This window comes from Mauremys mutica, chromosome 6 (genome assembly GCF_020497125.1).
Source record: "Mauremys mutica isolate MM-2020 ecotype Southern chromosome 6, ASM2049712v1, whole genome shotgun sequence".
In the NCBI taxonomy this organism is placed as follows: Eukaryota; Metazoa; Chordata; order Testudines; family Geoemydidae; genus Mauremys; species Mauremys mutica.
The window spans coordinates 83,873,630-83,891,561 of NC_059077.1; the positions used below are offsets into that span (position 1 = coordinate 83,873,630).

The 17,932-nt window shown below is 40.6% G+C and overlaps 1 protein-coding gene across 10 annotated transcripts in view; it reads left to right on the forward strand.

The window, feature by feature from the left end:
• Positions 1–17,932, forward strand: part of CDC14B (cell division cycle 14B) — a 92,479-nt gene that overhangs the window by 46,909 nt on the left and 27,638 nt on the right. For 5 of the 10 annotated variants that reach the window (XM_045020993.1, XM_045020994.1, XM_045021001.1 and 2 more), the window contains exons 10-12: positions 411–549; positions 715–868; positions 1,660–1,760. In XM_045020993.1, coding sequence (XP_044876928.1) covers positions 411–549; positions 715–868; positions 1,660–1,760 — 394 coding nt within the window. Of the gene's footprint in view, positions 1–410; positions 550–714; positions 869–1,659; positions 1,761–5,054; positions 5,200–7,422; positions 7,498–8,373; positions 8,401–17,146; positions 17,264–17,932 lie in introns of those variants that run through there. The other 5 variants (XM_045020995.1, XM_045020997.1, XM_045020998.1 and 2 more) reach the window with 3 other exon arrangements.

Here is a 17,932-nt window from a genome sequence, read left to right on the forward strand (position 1 = left end):
TATATGTTCATATCCAAATTTTATGGGTATATTAAAAGTATTTTATGATGCATAGTGCTATAGACAACTGTCTTTATAATTTGTTCCTGTACATAAAAAGCAGCTGGCTTTGAAAGGCTTGATTACAAAAGCATATTTGTGATTTACTGAAAAGTCACTTTCTAAACCTAAACTGTGTAATACTTTTATTCAAACAATGTTACATTACAAATATTGGACATAATTTTTGAAAACATTGCTCCCCATGTAAGTTTGGCTAGCGATAGAGTTAATAAGATGGGCAATTAAATATTTGTCAATCATAGAAGCAGCAACACAAGTGATTTAGTTTTAGTTGTTGAGTTTAGTTAAAACTAAACTGTATGTAAAAATATGTATATAAAAAGAAGCCTCTCTTGTATCTTACACAGCTGGTCTTGGCCGAACTGGCACACTTATAGCCTGTTATATTATGAAGCATTATAGGATGACAGCTGCTGAAACCATTGCTTGGATTAGAATAAATAGACCCGGCTCAGTAATTGGACCACAGCAGCACTTCCTTGTAGAGTAAGTAGACTGTTACTATGTTAGAATTAATAATTTGGAAGACTAATTAATTAAAAACTGTATTTTAATAGAAAAATTAGAAATTAGTTACTTTAGAAACAAAGCACGCAACACTGCTAATTTCTGGAAAGTTATAACATCATTATCTTTTCCATTCCATAATAGGAAACAGACAGAACTTTGGACAGAAGGAGATATTTTCCGTGCAAAGTTAAAGGGAAATCGCAAAATTGCTGTTACAAAAATCCTCACAGGAGTAGATGATATTTCAATTAATGATGCAAAAAACCGGAGAGCCAACAGAAAAGACACTGAACTGGTAATCGTCCGACTGTTCTGCTGTTGTAAAAGTTTTCACTGCTGTTGAGGACCTCTTAGGACATGGACAAAGCCTTGGGTACAATAAAGCTCAAGATGACAGATTCTTTTTGTATGTTTTGCTATGTTCCTTTTCATACTAAAAGATTTGGGGGCAAAAAGGTCTGGACAGCAAGTGTGAAAGATGGAAGTGCACTCTGCAGTTGAAGTAGGAGCATCATTGTTATATTTTAAACTTTTTCATTCACTAGGTAAATATTAAAACAGACACAAATCAAGGTTTTGAAGTTTGCAAGCAGATGTATCCTTGATCTATTTCAAATGTGCTTTTTTTTTTTTAATTGTTGAAATGCCTTTTCCTACCATGACAGCTGACTTCTGTAACACTGTCTGATACCTTTGTTTAGTCACTGGAATCCAGTGTAAAAGGAGATGTGGTGGTCTTTAAAAGCCAAGTATAGGAAAAGAGATGTGAATGCCAAGAAGGAATAGAAACCAAGATAATACTATATTTAAGCAGCACTGTTGAAAATACTTCCAGTATTTCAAAGTCAGGTGGTATACTGAATGAATAGCTCATGAGTTTAATGCTTTTCACATTTAAATGCAGTAACTATGAGTTAGGGAAGATATAATTGTATTTTTATACAAGTAAATGTGCTTTAATTTACACCTGCAGATTTTGTTCTTGAAGAAGTTAATGTGTGTGTACATTATAATTTTTAAAATAAAACTGTGATATTAATGGGTAAAACTTAAAATCCTTGTCTTATCATTTGTTTACTTATCCAGTACAGTGATGAAGATGATGCAAACTGTGTAACACAAGGTGATAAGCTTCGTGCCCTGAAGAGTAAAAGGCAGGCAAAGGCTGCAACCACAGTTCCCCTAACGTAAGTCAACTTTTTGTGTATATAAATACCAAAAGAGAGAGGGGGAAGTGTCTTCCATTTTGCCCATTCTGAAGGTTCATGGCAAAGGCTATGCTCACATTGATTAAAGGAAGCATGGATTCACTAATTCACTGTAGGCTTAGTGACTTGGTTGGTTGTTTTTGTTTTGATTTTTTGGCTAAACAATAGTATTCAACTTTTCTCCTTCTCTTGTCTGTTTCCTCTGTCACCAGAATGACCCACTGCCAGTATATGCTACATGTGCCTACTAGCCTGGTTGTGTATCTGCATATTCTTGACAGCTCAGTCTGTTAGAACACAAACACTTCTTTGAATTCAGTATTATGGTATTTAAAAAAATTAGAGGTCATTCTCTCTAAGGTGTAGTGTTTGAGCAACTGACTCAATTTGTGTAGTTAATTTATTAAAATAATTATAAAATAAATATTAGAAGATGAAACTATTTATTTTTTAAATGTTTTTTACTTTTAACTCCTATTGTTTTCATCTTTCTGGTGGAAGGTCCTTCTCTAGATGCTGCTAGTTTTATAAGAACTGCTGGTAGTTTCATGTGAGCAGTTCTGCCGAGGCAAGTAGTAGTAAAACTTCAAGAGAACTCTCACTGGATAAGTTCAAAAGGGGATGTGTGTATCTATGATGATCCCAAGACACTGATTACAGACCAGGAAGAGAGCATTGCCCACGGGCTACTTATCAGTTGTCTCTGGTAGACAATGCAACATCAGCTGCAAGGGAAGCAACATATCTACCTTTGACCTTAGCTCTGTTGCTGACAGTTGCAGGATAGATCGGTTTCCTGGGGCCTTCACATATAGTAAAAGAGAAATACAAGAGCCTCTGCAGAAGCAGGGGAACTCTTTGCTCCTTTATCAAAATTAGAGAGAAGATGGCCAGGACTGTTACTATCTACTTCATCATTACCTGTTAGATTTCACAGCTACCATGCCTCCTGAACTCAAGAATAAAGGAAACTTAGGGCTTGGCTACACTTACAAATTTGCAGCGCTGCAGCAGGGTGTGAAAACACACCCTCTCCAGCGCTGCAAATTGCGGCGCTGCAAAGCGCCAGTGTGGTCAAAGCCCCAGCGCTGTCCGTTATTCCCCACAGGGAGGTGGAGTACGGACAGCGCTGGGAGAGCTCTCTCCCAGCGCTGGCACTTTGACTACACTTAGCGCTTCAAAGCGCTGCCTCGGCAGCGCTACCGCGGCAGCGCTTTGAAGTGTAAGTGTAGCCAAAGCCTTAGTCTCTACCCTGGTTGTCTTTGCACCTAGGAGCTACATTCTGAGACCCATAGCCAGCTGCCCTTTTTTTTTTTTTTTTTAACTTGGCCTTCCTTTCTTCTGTTTCATATCACCGTGCTGTGGCTAGACTGACAGAAAAATGGTACAAGTTCTACAGAAGACAAACAACATTGTGATCTTTTTTTGAATCAGGAGAGCAGAAAGCCAAATAGCAGTAAAAACTATACAGTAATCTAACAGTAAAGGAATATATCTTTAAAACACCCAAACTACTCTGTCTTATCAGTGTCCTAAGTGTATTTTCCATTACATTATCATGGACAGTTAATTCTGTATACCAAATAAATATTGCTTTGGTGCATAGATACTATGGTGATAAGTACCTTTAATAAAAATATAAATATTTTAACTTAAGGGCCCTAGGAAACTAGGCAAATAAAGGATTTTATACAATGAAAATACATCTTAAGCTAACTATAGAATATGTTGTGAATAAAGAAGAAAATACAAACTACAAAATGTTGCAAAATTAGGTCTACAGCCAGAATCTTCTGATATAGTTAACTTAAACACAGCCTGCTCCTGGCTCCTTCACACTCCAGTTGCAAGAAAACCACTTTTCTAAAGTCAAATAACCTAATAAATAAGCATGATCCCTCTCTCACATAACAAACTGCATCTGCAGAATCACCATTGGAATGAGTATTCATTGTTTGTTATAGAACACATTCATAATCATCATATTGATGCATTAAATGTGTTTTTTTTTCTTTGCTGGTTTATAGGCGGTTCTAGTCAAAAAGCGTGTATAAAGAAATTTTTCATAACATGACTGTTTTAATCAAAGATAACTTACTAGGTTGCCTTTCCATAAGACTAACATAAATGAGCTAAAGCTAATAGTATCATTATGTACTGTGCTTTGTGATTAGAAGGAAAAAAATTCTCTTAAATCCTTTCTTCTGGGGAGTTTGACTTCCCCCTTTCCAATCCCCGACATCATGTGTGTTGGCAAGTACATACTGAAATAATTTGCATCAAGGAGCTAAATGATATGTCATCAATTTTGTCACTCCCAAAATAACAATACTACAAAAATATTCTCTCGCTGTCCTAATCAAGTAGGGTATCCTTCCAGGTTGAATAGCTATTAGACTTTTTTTAAGTTCAGATTCTCCTATACATAATTAAGCCTCATCATTTGAACAGCAAGGTTATTAATAGGAAGAAAGCAGAATGAGATTTGTATTTCCTTAGTGTAAGACTATCTCAGAAAACAAAACACTTTGTTTACAAAAAGGTAGAATGTGCGGGGAGAGGAATTAAGAGCTAGGTCTGTTGTTTTCTTATTAAGGCACAAGGGATTTGTGTGTAATGCTCATTAGAGTTTATCAAAGTTACTTGCATAAATCCTCTATGCCTTGATGAATGGATCCTTTGTATGTGTGTTATAGTTAGAAATATGTTGTACCTGAGGTAACGACCTACTGAATAGGAGTTGTAATTTTGAATGTAGAAAGGCAATTGGCCCTGACCATCTGGTATCTTGTATAATTCTGTTTGCTCTTTTAGTAGATGGTTATGGCTTTGATGCTTTGATATTACAACAACATACAGCTGTGAAGCAGTAGTAGTGAATCCAGTGGCTCACTGAGACTGTTTAGTTTGACCAGCCTGTATTGCTAATATGGTTGAAGAGAGGGCAACAAATGTTTGTTGCTGTATTAAGCTATTTCAGAATTTGTTTCTCTTTAAGATAGTGCAGTAGACTTTCCTTGGAGTTGAAAGCCGTTATGGGGTTATTTCAGGTTCTCAGAAAACCTAGTTCAAGTTGGTCCCAAGTAACACATGGATAAAACTTTCCACATGAAATGGTTGTATGACTGTTGTAATAGTAGAAAGGGAGAAAATGCTTGGCCCAATTTAGAGGATGATTTGCTTTTTTAAAACTTGTAACTGGCTAAAATGCACCAATAGCATTCCCGTTTGAATTTTTGTTCATCTTTTCCTCCCCCTCCCAACCCTTTCTAGATGGCTCCTAGCTATGCTGGTCTCTACACTGTGTAGCATTGTCATCTGGTGGATTGTTTGTGGCTCCCTTCTTCCCAGCCTGCTATTCAGTCTAGATGGTTTAAGAACATAGTAACCTCAGGACCCCCTGAGAAAGAGCCACTGTGTAAGTGTCCCATTCCATTTCTCTACAATAGTTCACTTTTTCTCTCCAATATATTTCATAACTGCATGCTTTCATATCAGCTTTCTTATTGGCTTTGTTGCAAGGGTAAATTTCATTGTTCTACCTTTTTCTAAGAAAAGATTTCTTGAGTGATTTAAAATAAAGTAATTGTGTGGCTGGCTTGCAATATCTCTTTGAAAGATGGAGAGCAATTACAAGTAGGATGGTTCATAGTTCTGAAGTTTTCTTCTCTGCATGCTACTGCAAATATTATGAAATATAATTTTAAAAACAAATTACATTGTTTAAAGTGTGCTTTTTGTCCTTTGCCTATCACATATGCATCTGGAGAGGTTTAGGTCTCCATTTTAGTTTGGATTTCTTGAACTGGCTGTGAAATTGCTTAGTTTCCCCACAGATGAGTTTGCCCATGTTAACTGCTTTAATACCTGGAGTCGGGATTTTCAATTTCTGGCAATAGATCTGGTTTTGCTAATGGACTACATTGTGTGTACAACAGGAAACAGAGTAAAACATGACAAAAATATTTTCTAAAATCTGTCTGCCATGGGTGTAAGCCTGCAGTATTTAGTCCAGCCATGCATAATTACAAATTTAGCCCTTTTGTATGATTGAAAAATTTTATTGAATGAAATTTTGTGATGATAGTCCTCTCTGTCACTCAGATTGCAGTAGCCATTTCGGTTTCTGCATATTCATGCCTTTGACTACCTCTTTTGTTAGAATGATCACAGTGATGAATAGCTCTTGCCAAAGAAACCTAGTTTTCACTTTGAATTTATGATCCTTTTTTTTGATGTTTTTTTCCTTACCCCTAAAAAGACCCGCAAAATCTCAGACTTTTGGATAAGGTAATAATTGGAGATATGCCAATCTCCTAGAACTGGAAGGGACCTTGAAAGGTCATTGAGTCCAGTCCCCTGCTTTCACTAGCAGGACCAATTTTTGCCCCAGATCCCTAAGTGGCCCCCTCAAGGATTGAACTCACAACCCTGGGTTTAGCAGGCCAATGCTCAAACCACTGAGCTATCCCTCCCCCCAAAGTAAGGTGTATGCACCAGAGAAATTTGCCTGATAAACCCACTGCACATTCCTCTCCTTTTGTGTAAGTCTTGTCACTGTGGAGTTTGCTTGTGCAGAGAACTCTGACCCAGCAAGAATAATTACTCTGGTAGCAGACTAGAAACTTCAGTTGCTGCTGGAAAAAGTGGGTCCAAAATGTAATATCCTAGAGTGGTAAGCATAGTTTAAAACAGTCTTCTGTGCTTTCATGTTAAACATGAAAGCTAAGCCTTTCAGTCTGCTGCTACTTTGACCTCACCACAGCACCCACAAAAGTAAGAATTTGCTCTAAAGTTAAGGAAGAAAAATGCCCAAACAATAACCAGAGTCCCTGGAGTGCAGGCAATTCTTGATCAGGTGGCACAGCCCTATAACTGGAAACCCTATGATCAAAAAAGAAAGATTTATCTTTTATTAAGGAAGAAAATTCAGACTAAATGTCCATCCACTGAATGAAGAAAATGGTGCCATCCTACTGGTAAAACCCAATTGTCATATTAATCTTAGCTAGCTAAGATCTTTAGTAGTCTACAAAGGCAACTTAGGCAGAGAATAGGCACCCATTTAGGCACCTAAATAATATACCTGATTTTCAAAGGTTCTGAATTGAGATTAGTAGGAGCTGCTAGAGTCTCTCAGTACTTTTGAAAACAAGCCTTTTACTGACTAAGTATAGATTTAAAAACTGGACTTTAGGCACCCGTTCTTTTAAAACCTTGGTCTTCATTTTCCTTTAGCATATAAGAAATCTCTACAAACTCTAGACAGTCCAGAGGAGAGATGCTCCTGTATGTCTCTTCCCAGTGAAGCTTGAAATTAACATGTTTTCTTACCTTTGCTGATTTCCTGCCTTCATTTCATGTACATAAGAGCGGCTGTTCTGGGTCAGACCAAAAGTCCATCTATCCCAGTATCCTGTCTTCCAACAGTGGCCAGTGCTAGGTGCTTCAGAGGGAATGAACAGAACAGGTAATCATCAAGTGATCTATCCCGTCGCCCATTCCCACATTAGTTACTAGCATTTCAGGAGATTTTTAAAGCACTGACATACTAGTTGATAAAAAAAAAAGTGAAGTTTGGACCTACCAGCCTTGCTGTTGTTGCATTTATGTCTGGTTTAACAATTCTTGGCTTGTTAAGGTGCTGTGTACTCGCTGGAACAGAGATAGAGCTGTGTACTCGCTGGAACAGAAGCAGTGTCTCTGAGTAATGAAGGTACTTCTGTTTAATATAGGGTGCCTTTTGAAAACATAAGGTTCTGGGCAATGGAACAACAAAGTGAAGGTTCCATTACAGATTAATTATAAATGGAAACTTCTTGCACTACAGTACAACTGCTGCTCAAATACAGTGTCCAAAAAGTCTAGAAGGATGTTGATAAATTGGTGATGGCTTAGAGAAGAGTCTTGAGAATGATTAAATTATTGGAACTCATGTCTTGTAGTGATAAGCTTAAGGAACTCAATCTGTTTATCTTATCAAGAGGAGGTTAAGGGATGATTTGTTCACAATATTTAAGTACCTACATGGGGAACATGTATTATTTGATAACAGGGGCACTCTTCAATGTAGCACACAAAAGTGTAACAAGAACCAGTGGTTGCAAGAGTTAAAGCTAGACAAATTCAGACTAGAAATAAGATGCAAACTTTTAAGTAAGAATAATTAACCATTGGACCAACTTACCCAGGGATGTGGGGGTTCTCCAACACTGGCAATTTTCAGATCAAGATTGGATGTTTTTCTAAAAGATATATGCTCTAGTTCAACCAGAGCTATTGGACTTGAAGCAGGAGCTGATACCGAGATGTCCTGTGTTATATAGGAGGTCAGACTAGATGTTCAGAAAGGTCCCTTCTGGCCTTAAAATCTATGAATGTGTGAAATAATGGATGTGTGTGTAATTGATAGAATTGTACCGTTTCCTATAGTTAAGCCTTAGACCTAGAAGCAGGATTAAGTTTCTTATGGACAGTCATCCTAACTTCATAGTGTCATGGAAGAGCATACGTCCTTCAGATAAAATTCACAACCAACAGATGATCAAAATTGCTAACACATTTGCTTTAATGCTTTTTTTTATATTTGCAGATCTGTATTAACTGCACAAAACATAAAGTAAGTGTTAAGGTTACACAGTTAAAATATAAAAGCCAGGAAAAGCAAAAAGTAAGATTCCTATAGTAATGTTAATTTGGCCACGTTATGAATATTTAGTAATATGTTACACTTAAAGTTCCTATCAAATTCACAGCCATGAAAAATGCGTCACGGACTGTGAAATCTGGTCTCCTGCTGTGAAATTTAGTCTTTCATGTGCTTTTACCCTATAATACACAGATTTCATGGGGGAGACTAGCATGTCTCAAATTGAGGGTCCTGGCCCAAAAGGGAGTTGCGGGGGGGTGGGGGGGGTGGGAAGTGTTGCAAGGTTATTTTAGGGGATCGTGGTATTGCCACCCTTACTCCTGCATTGCCTTCAGAGTTGGGTGGCCGTAGAGCAGTGGCTGTTGGCTGAGTGCCCAGCTCTGAAGGTGGTGCCCTGCCAGCAGCAGCACAGAAGTACAGATCGCCACACCATACCATTGCACCCTTACTTTTGCACTGTTGCCTTCAGAGATGGGTGGCTGGAGAGTAGCAGATGTTGACTGAAGTCCCAGCTCTCCAGGCAGCAGCACAGATGTAAAGGTGGCAATACCATATCATGCCAGCCTTCCTTCTGTACTGTTGCTGGAGGCAGGTCTGCCTTGAGAGCTGGGCTCCCAGCTAGCAGCCACCGCTCTTCATCTGCCCAGCACTACTGCCATTAGCAGCAGCGCAGAAGTAAGGGCAGCAATACCACAATCTCCCTTACAATAACCTTGCAACCCCACTGCAACTCTTCTTTGGGCCAGGATCCCTACAATTACAACATGGTGAAATTTCAGATTTAAATAGCTGAAATCATGAAATTTACAATTTTTAAAATCCTATGACTGTCAAATCGGCCAAAATGGACCATGAATTTGGTCGGGCCCTAGTTATATTCCTGCTTTCCTAGCTAAATGTGTACCTGAATTTCTCTGTTTTACATTGTCAAGACCATAAAGTATAAAGAATGTGCAATGTGGCAGAGGAATGTGGGAACATTTACTTAGCTTCCTTAACTTAGCAACCTTGATGTTGCTGTTAGCCACCAAGGTTTTCTACTTACAGACTGACATTTCTGGAGATGTTCTAATTTTAGTTTTGTGTGATGGAAAAGAGGAGACTAAGGGGGGATATGATAGAGGTATATAAAATCATGAGTGGTGTGGAGAAAGTGAATGAGGAAAAGTTATTTACTTGTTCCTATAATATAAGAACTAGGGGCCGCCAAATGAAATTAATGGGCAGCAGGTTTAAAACAAATAGTTCTTCTTCACACAGCGCACAGTCAACCTGTGGCACTCCTTGCCTGAGGAGGTTGAGAAGGCTAGGACTATAACAGGGTTTAAAAGAGAACTAGATAAATTCATGAAGGTTAAGTCCATTAATGCTATTAGCCAGGATGGGTAAGGAATGGTGTCACTAGCTTGTTTGTCAGAGGGTGGAGAGGGATGGCAGGAGAAAGATCACCTGTTAGGTTCACTCCCTCTGGGGCACCTGGCATTGGCCACTGTCGGCAGACAGGATACTGGGCTGGATGGACCTTTGGTCTGACCCAGTATGGCCATTCTTATGTTCTTATGGGAAGATTGCTTATGCTGCTTCAATGTTAGTATTTAAGCCCTGCTAAGACTAAAACAAGTTTCTCTCACTATTTCCTTTCTGTCCACACAAGCAAGAATAAACCATGTTGTAACATGACGTGGCCATAGACATATTTAAGAATGATTATTTTTGTAGGGTAGGCAGGGTCTCTTGTTCCAGTTAGGCTTTGAAGTGATTAGTTTGGTGGAGAGGGAATACTAGCATTCGTTGCTGTTAGTATTGTTTGCTTGGAGACAACTTTCTTGCCAAACTGAATTAACAAAGTGACAGCAGATCGGTTCACATTCTAACGATTGTGCCACAGCAGTGAAAAGACACCATTTATTTTTAATATTAAAGCTTAGAATTTACATAATATTTGATAATGCAATATAAATTACAAAGAGACTTCACATTTTTGGAATCTGGAGGTTTTTTTTACTTCAAAACTGTCTGGGCCATTTTCTTCCATTACTTTGTGTATGGTTATGAGTTGTTGTGAATGTTTGCTTTGTTATTAATAGAGTAGTCTGTGTTAATTTCATTCCTCTTCTTTGTATAATTCTGTTGGGAAAGTGGCTGTGTTCAACTTGGTGTGGTCTCCAGGCACCTGTGGTGTAAATCCTGTCTGATTCCTAAATCAAAGTTTGGAGATAAAGTATCTGCCCTGGAATTTTTTTTTTTAACTGTATGTCAGTGCTAAGATGTTGCTAACTGACCAGCATTTCTGGTGCCTGCACAAAGGTCAGTCCCGGAGGCAGTGTATAGGTTGTGTGGCTTTCACTTTCCACTACACCCAAAGATCCAGAAAAGAGAGGATGCTGAAGCATCCATCATCTGCCATCGAAGGAGAAGGCTATGGGGCAAATATTCCTGCATCTGCAGAGGAGCCATTCTGAGCCTGGAACTCAGTGAGATCTGGCGGTGGCTCCAAAGTAGGGGCAGACTGGATCTTTGACCTAACAACCCCCAAGAAAGCAAGGAAGGGTAACGAGCTGGAGGCGTCTCCTTTTTTGACACTTAAGAGTTTTTCTTGTTCACTATGACATTTCCTTTCAGCCCTATTCACAGAAGTCTTGCAGCGAGGATTCTGGGGGCAAGTGTACAAGAGAGTCCTCTCTACCAAATAATTCTTTGGATCAGAGGGTGTTATTGATGGGGACTAATCAGAGCCAAGGGAGGTCTGGGTAATGTCTGGGTACTGTGTACCTCTGTTTCAGTGATGTCTATATAGATGTTAGCTGCTCTGTTACAATTAAGTGCTGAGATTGTGCAAGGAGATAAGTCTTTTGACAGTTGGTAGCCATTCCTCCTCTTTCTCTATCATATGATTTGGCAGGGGGCCATCCCCAGTAATACCTCTTAAGGTTTCTGTGATTGTGGGTTCTGATGCCTTAGTTCTGAGACCCTCCAGAGTAAACTTTACTACCATGTGGAGTGGAGTCTGAGATCCATTCTGGGGTTCCTTGGCACAATAAGGCTGTCTCCAGCCTTATTCAATTCTTCTATCTGGAGAGGTAACATTTACCCTTGCAGCAGTAGGTCTGTTGTTCATCTGCTGAGCCTTTACATTGCGCTGGGTCAGCATTCTTTTCCTCTTTGTAATCTGTCTTCCTTAGGCTCTTCATCCTCTTATCGAACTGCGTCTCCATCTAGAGAGAGGTCTTTTAGCAGTACTAGAAAACATCAAGCTTTAGCCTCACATCATCCAGACCCATCACAAAGCCTAGCTGGCTCCTTCCACACTGCAGAAGTCGGGCTCCAACTGCAGTTACCTGACTTCTTCTCTGGAGATGAGTCCATGTCTCTGGAGCAGCCTTCTCCCTGTTTTTCTCCAGAAGAAAGTGGGATCTTTCTGTGTAACTCTTGGAAACTATTAAAGTTCCTGCGAATATCCTGTGGTCAGCAGACCATTTTAAACACAGAGTTTTCCATGGTAAAAGAAAAATCCCACTGTTTTTGATATTCCAGAAACTCATTACCAGGGACTATGGCCTTATTAATCAGGAATGGGTAGAGTTGGTGAGAGACTTTGACTCCTGAGTCAATACAGTGAACTTCAAACTGGCCCTTCCAGCTTTATCTGGTTCCTCTTCATGGTTTTAACTAGGGCCCTAGCAAATTCATAGTTCACTTTGGTCAATTTCATGGCCAGAGGGTCTTAAAATTGGTCAATTTCACGATTTCAGATGTTCACGCTTGACATTTCATGGTGTTGTAACTGTGGGTGTCCTGATCCAAAAGGGGATTGTGGGGGAGTCCCAAAATCGTTGTAGGGGGATTGCAGCATTGCCATACTCACTTTTGTGCCCAGCTCTGAAGGCAGCAGCTGCGGAGTTTCCTGCAGCTGAAGGAGGCTCCCAGAGGTGGAGGTAGGTCCGATCTCCCCAGCACTGGTGAGAGTGCCCCAACCATGGGCACCTAGCTGCTAATTAGTGTCAGTGGTGGATTAAGGCATGGGCCCATGGGGCCTGTACCCAGAGGCCATGAACAATTTGAAAAATGGGTGCCTCAGCTCTGGCAGGAGCCACAGCAGGAGCCACGGGGGCTGAACCCCCAAGACTGGGCAGGAGCGGGGGGGCAGAAGCCCTGAGCCTGGGAGGCCTATGCTCCATTTGGTGGCTACTTAGCCTGTTTCTTTCAGGTGTGGCATCAGATCATGTCGGACAGATGGTTCTAGAGATCATTACCACCGGCAAATGCTATACAATAAAACTTGTCCATCCCTACGTCAAAACTCCCTTTCCCATCCTTCTTCAAGGATCACTCTCACAAGAGGACTCTCAGCTGGAACTGGGAGTCTACCTCTTGTCTATGTGCTATAGAACTGGTCCGTCCACAGCATGGGGGAAGGGCTGTTATTCAAGATACTTCCTCCTACCCAAGAAACAGGGATGCTGGAGACCCATTCTGGATCTCAAATATCTTCATCCGCTGATCAAACAAAGACAACTGATTTGCAACTCTAGATTTGAAGAACGCCTATTTCTACATAGACATTCACCCAGCACACAGGAGGTTGCTTCACTTTACGGTGAGCCTAGACCACTACTAGTACAGAAAGCTTTCCTTCCATCTCTTGACTGGCCAAGGGTTTTCATGAAGGCGCTATCCATGGTGGCAGCATACCAGCATCAGCAGGGCACCCCAGTATTTCCCTCCCTAAACAACTTGCTGCTCATAAGTCAGTCATACTGGGAAAGAGGTACAGTTGGCGGCTCTATCCCTACTCAGCTTCCTTCAATCCTTATAGCTCGAAGGAAACCTAGAGATGTCCACTTTAGTTTCTGTGCAAACTATAGACTTTTACTAGAGCAAGTTTTGGATTTGATAACAGCCAAAGCATACTTACCCAGGATGGATTGCAAGCTCTGACGGACCTCATCTCCCAGCTTTGACTGAGCCATGGGAGATCCTAGGCCATATGGTCTCCTATGTGATATCCTTCACAGGACTCCATCTGTGGAATCATCAGGTGTGGTTGCAAACAGTTTATGCCCTGAGTAGAGACAAGCTGGGCAAGCGAGTGTCAGTTCCGCACAGTGCTTTCAAGATCTTTGACCTGGTGGGAAAAGAGAAGCTGTGGGCGTAATGGTTACCTTTGTTCCCCCTCCACCCATGAAGAAACTAATTGCATATGCCTCCCTCTCGGGCTAGGGAGCACATCTGGATGAACAGGTGGCTCAAGGTTCTTGGACTTGGCAAGATTCAAGCTTCACATGTCTCCTCCAACTGCAAGCAGTACTCGAATCCTACAGAAGGCTTTTGCCTTTCATCCATGTCCTACATATTCAGTATGTTGGGCAATATGACTACACTATAGTACATGAACACAGGGCTGCCCAGAGGATTCAGGGGGCCTGGGGCAAAGCAATTTTGGGGGCCCCTTCCATAAAAAAAGTTGCAGTACTATAGAATACTGTATTCTCGTGGGGGGCCCTGTGGGGCCCGGGGCAAATTGCCCCACTTGTCCCCCCCCCGGGGAGCCCTGCATGAACAAACATGAAGCAGAGCAGACCACCACTCTTTGCATGAAGATGATCAGTCTCTGGAATTGGTATATCTGACACCAGATCACTCTCTTGGCAGTGCATTTTCCAGGAGTAATGAACGCTTTGGCAGACAGCCTCAGCAGGCAGTTCCACAGACCAGGATTGAAAACTTCATAGCTCAGTGATACAGAGCATTTTCTGACAGTGAGGATTCCTGTTGTGGGATGTCTTTTTTGTGCCAAGAAAACTAGAAATGCCTAGTCTAGTGTTCCCAGGCAGCTCAGGGGTACAATTCCTGAGAAGAGGCATTCCTAGTAAAATGGTCAGCACCACTAATGGATGCTTTGCCACCCATTCCCCTCTTACCTCAAGCCTGAGGAAAATCAAGCAGGAAAAAAGCATTGGCCAATCCTAGTGGTTGAGACAGTTTTGGTTCACCAGCTTCCTTCAGATGGCTTCCTGTCCAGCTCTGAACCAGCTGACTTAGGAGAAAGGCAAGACCATTCATCCAAATCCAGCATTGCTCAGTCTAAGCCTGGTATTTGGATGGATGATGAGCTTAGAGAGGTCAGGTTCAGAGGCAGAACAATCCATTCTCAATAATAGCAGAAAAGTGTCTCTGATGAAATGGAAGAAATTTTCTATCTGATGTCTGCATCCTCAGATACGTCCAAAGGGCTCAGAGATCCCTACCATTCTGGACTAGTTCCTTTATGTTAAAAATGTCTGATTTATCACTCAGCTCACTGAAAGTGCATTTGGCAATGATTAAGGCCTTCCATTCTGTAGTGGAAAACTGTTTTGGTCTTTATCCATTGTGAGGTTTTCAAACGGCCTTGATAGAACCTTTCCTCCCAGTACTGAAACCTATACCAATTTGAGTCTTCAGTCTCTCATTGTCAGCACTCATTAATCCTCCTTTTGAACCTGTAGTTTCCTGCTACCTTCATCTGTCTTTTGAAGGTGGCCTTTCTGACCACAGTCACCTCCATCAGAAGAGTAAGTGACTTTGGATTCCTTACGGCAGACTCTCCCTACATGGTCTTCCAGAAGTGTAAGATTTCTTTGATGTTACACCCCACGTTCATTCCAAAAGTTTCCTCCAAATTCCACTTTAAATTAGGTCATATATCTACCTGTTTTCTACCCAAAACCTCACACCACCAGAAAACAGAGGAAGCTCCATTCTTTGGATGTCTGTTGAGCCTTGGTGTTCTATCTGCAAGACAAAACCCTTCAGGAAATCTCTGACACTGTTTCCTTTACTGAATGGATGAAAGGGGAAGTAATTTCCTCACAGACACTTTACAAATGGATTTCAGGTTTCATCCTGCTTTGCTATGAGCTAATGGTGACACCTCCTCCACAAAGTGAGAGAGCCCACTTGACCAGAACCCAGGCTCTCTTAGGAGACATCCTGAAGAAAAGCTACTTTCTGTAGAACAGCAACATGTGGTTCTGTGTGTATCTTTTTGCTAGACATTATGCCCTGGTACAAGCTTTTTCAACAGATGTGTCCTGCAATCTGTAGTACATCGGGGTCCTCACACCCTCCTCCTCAATGAGTCCTCTCATGTGACATATTCATAGGGACCATCACTCAAAGAAGAAATTCATGTTACTTACCTTACAGTAACTGGAGTTGTGTGTGGTCCCTATATGTATTCCACTACCTGACTTCCTTCCCCTCTACTTCAGATCCTTTCCTAAAGTGATTTTTGATGGTGTAGGAGCTGGAGAGGCGGCCTGTCCACGCTGAGCCTTTATGCCTTGTGTTCAGAGTGCGCAGACACAGATCAGTGGACACTACTAAAGAAAAATCTTCTGGTCTTAGGCACATCAAATGCCTGTGCACCTCAAGTGGACTACACATTGGGACCACACATCTCAAAGAACTCAAGTTTTTGTAAAGTAAAGTATCAGAGGGGTAGCCGTGTTAGTCTGGATCTGTAAAAAGTGACAGAGTCCTGTGGCACCTTATAGACTAACAGACGCATTGGAGCATAAGCTTTCGTGGGTGAATACCGAAGTGGGTATTCATCCATGAAAGCTTATGCTCCAATACATCTGTTAGTCTATAAGGTGCCACAGGACCTTTTGTAAGGTAAAGTAACCAGAATGTGTGGCACCCATAACAATGAACTATTTCACTTCATGGACAAATTATACTTACAATAGTTTCAGAATCTAGTTGGTTCTGTGAGGGCAGAGTTCAAATTGAGTGGGAAATGCCTTGCTAAAATGATTTAATTGATGTCATGAGAGGAGACTCCCTCCTACCCTTCTGTTATATAATAATTATTATTTATTAACTGAGTATCCAAAAGTGTGGCAGGTGCCATATGGAGTAATTTTTAAAAAAAAGTCTCTCCCATAGTGTAAGCAGAAACATGGTGGGATGTGGCAAGGCAAAACGAAAGAGATAGGGGAAAATGGGGGATGGCAAAGGGTACAAGTGACTTGATTTTTAAAGAGTGTTTTGTGCCTGTTGCTGCCAGTGTCTACTGGGAGATGCCGGGTGGTCAGCATTTTTGAAAAGCATGCCACAAGTGTGGTGTGGTCACTCCCTGTTTTCTAACAGCAAAATACCAGCATTATCAACTAAAAACTGTCCCGGGTCAACTGTAACAAAGCTTTTTACAGACTGTGTGTTCCAGATGACCATGTTATGGGTTGGAGATTTGGACTCTGATCTTCAGGAGCTGTTGAGAGTTGTGATTCCTTTTGCATCAGCCGAGATGTCATTTGTGAGAAAATAACATTTGCTTCTCTATTAGGCTCTTCATGTTGCTCGCTCTTTCAGTACGAAGCACTTAAAATATCAGCTTTTTATTCACTTCATTTCTACCTTCTCCCCTTCTTCCTAAAAAGGTGGTAATGCTAAAAGAAAAGCACTTTGACAATCTTATTGAATGTAAAATAGGTAAAGTAAAAATAAACTAGTAATACTGCAAGAATTAACTTACTAACAAGGCATTACCAAGGGGAAGTTGTATACCTCAGTCTGCGAAGAACCCTTTTTCAAGAATTATTTGTGGAGAGCCATATGACACATATACCGATATATCTGTTCTTTGTGCTACAGTATTATATCCTCTTATCCGTTTTTTTTCCTGGTAAACTTTCAGGTTATATAATTTTCTTTTTCCGACTCTTTTCAGAGTAATTCTACAGTCCAGTGTTCAGAAAAGTAAAACGTCTGAACCTAGCATTTCTGGCAGTGCAGACATTAATAAAAGAACTACCAGGTCTGCTGCAAGAAAAAGCAGTTTAAAAAGGTGAGAGTTACTCTTTTGAGCTGGCATGTCCATTGCTGATGATGGACTTTGTCTGAGGGAATATTAGCCTCCTAGTGACAAGGAATTAATTAAAATATTTTAAAATGTATCATGTAATGAGACTGGAGCTTTGAATTTCTTGTGTCATACATTTCTGAGTGAATTCTGGAAACTGGGAGACTTGTATTGTGGTTATTATGTATGATTTAAGGATTACTGATTTAGGAGTTTGCTGATTTAATAGTTCCCATCACAATATCTACAGGTATTATGTAGAAACCTCTCCAGAAACAAATTTTAAAAAAACTGGTGAGAGATTGTATATGACAGTGTGGTGGAGGGAAGGGTGCTGGGGGGAGTTGAGAAACAGTACAAGTGCAACAAATTAGAAATTCAGATGGCAAAGAACTAACTTCTGTCAAATGTTCATAAATATTTCCTCTGTAACACCCTTCTCTACTGCTGTAAGATCAAATGTATTGTCATCCTTTTTTCTATTGGTCTAACCATCCAATAAGAAAATAAACATTAAAAGTTCCACTCTTTCTGGAAAGTCAAAGAACATGGATGATTGAAGCCAACCATTCAGCATAGGAAAAGATCTATTTCCTTGTCTTGTGTGGAAAAGAGGGTATCTTCAATATTGAGCGAAAACGTTAGATGACATTT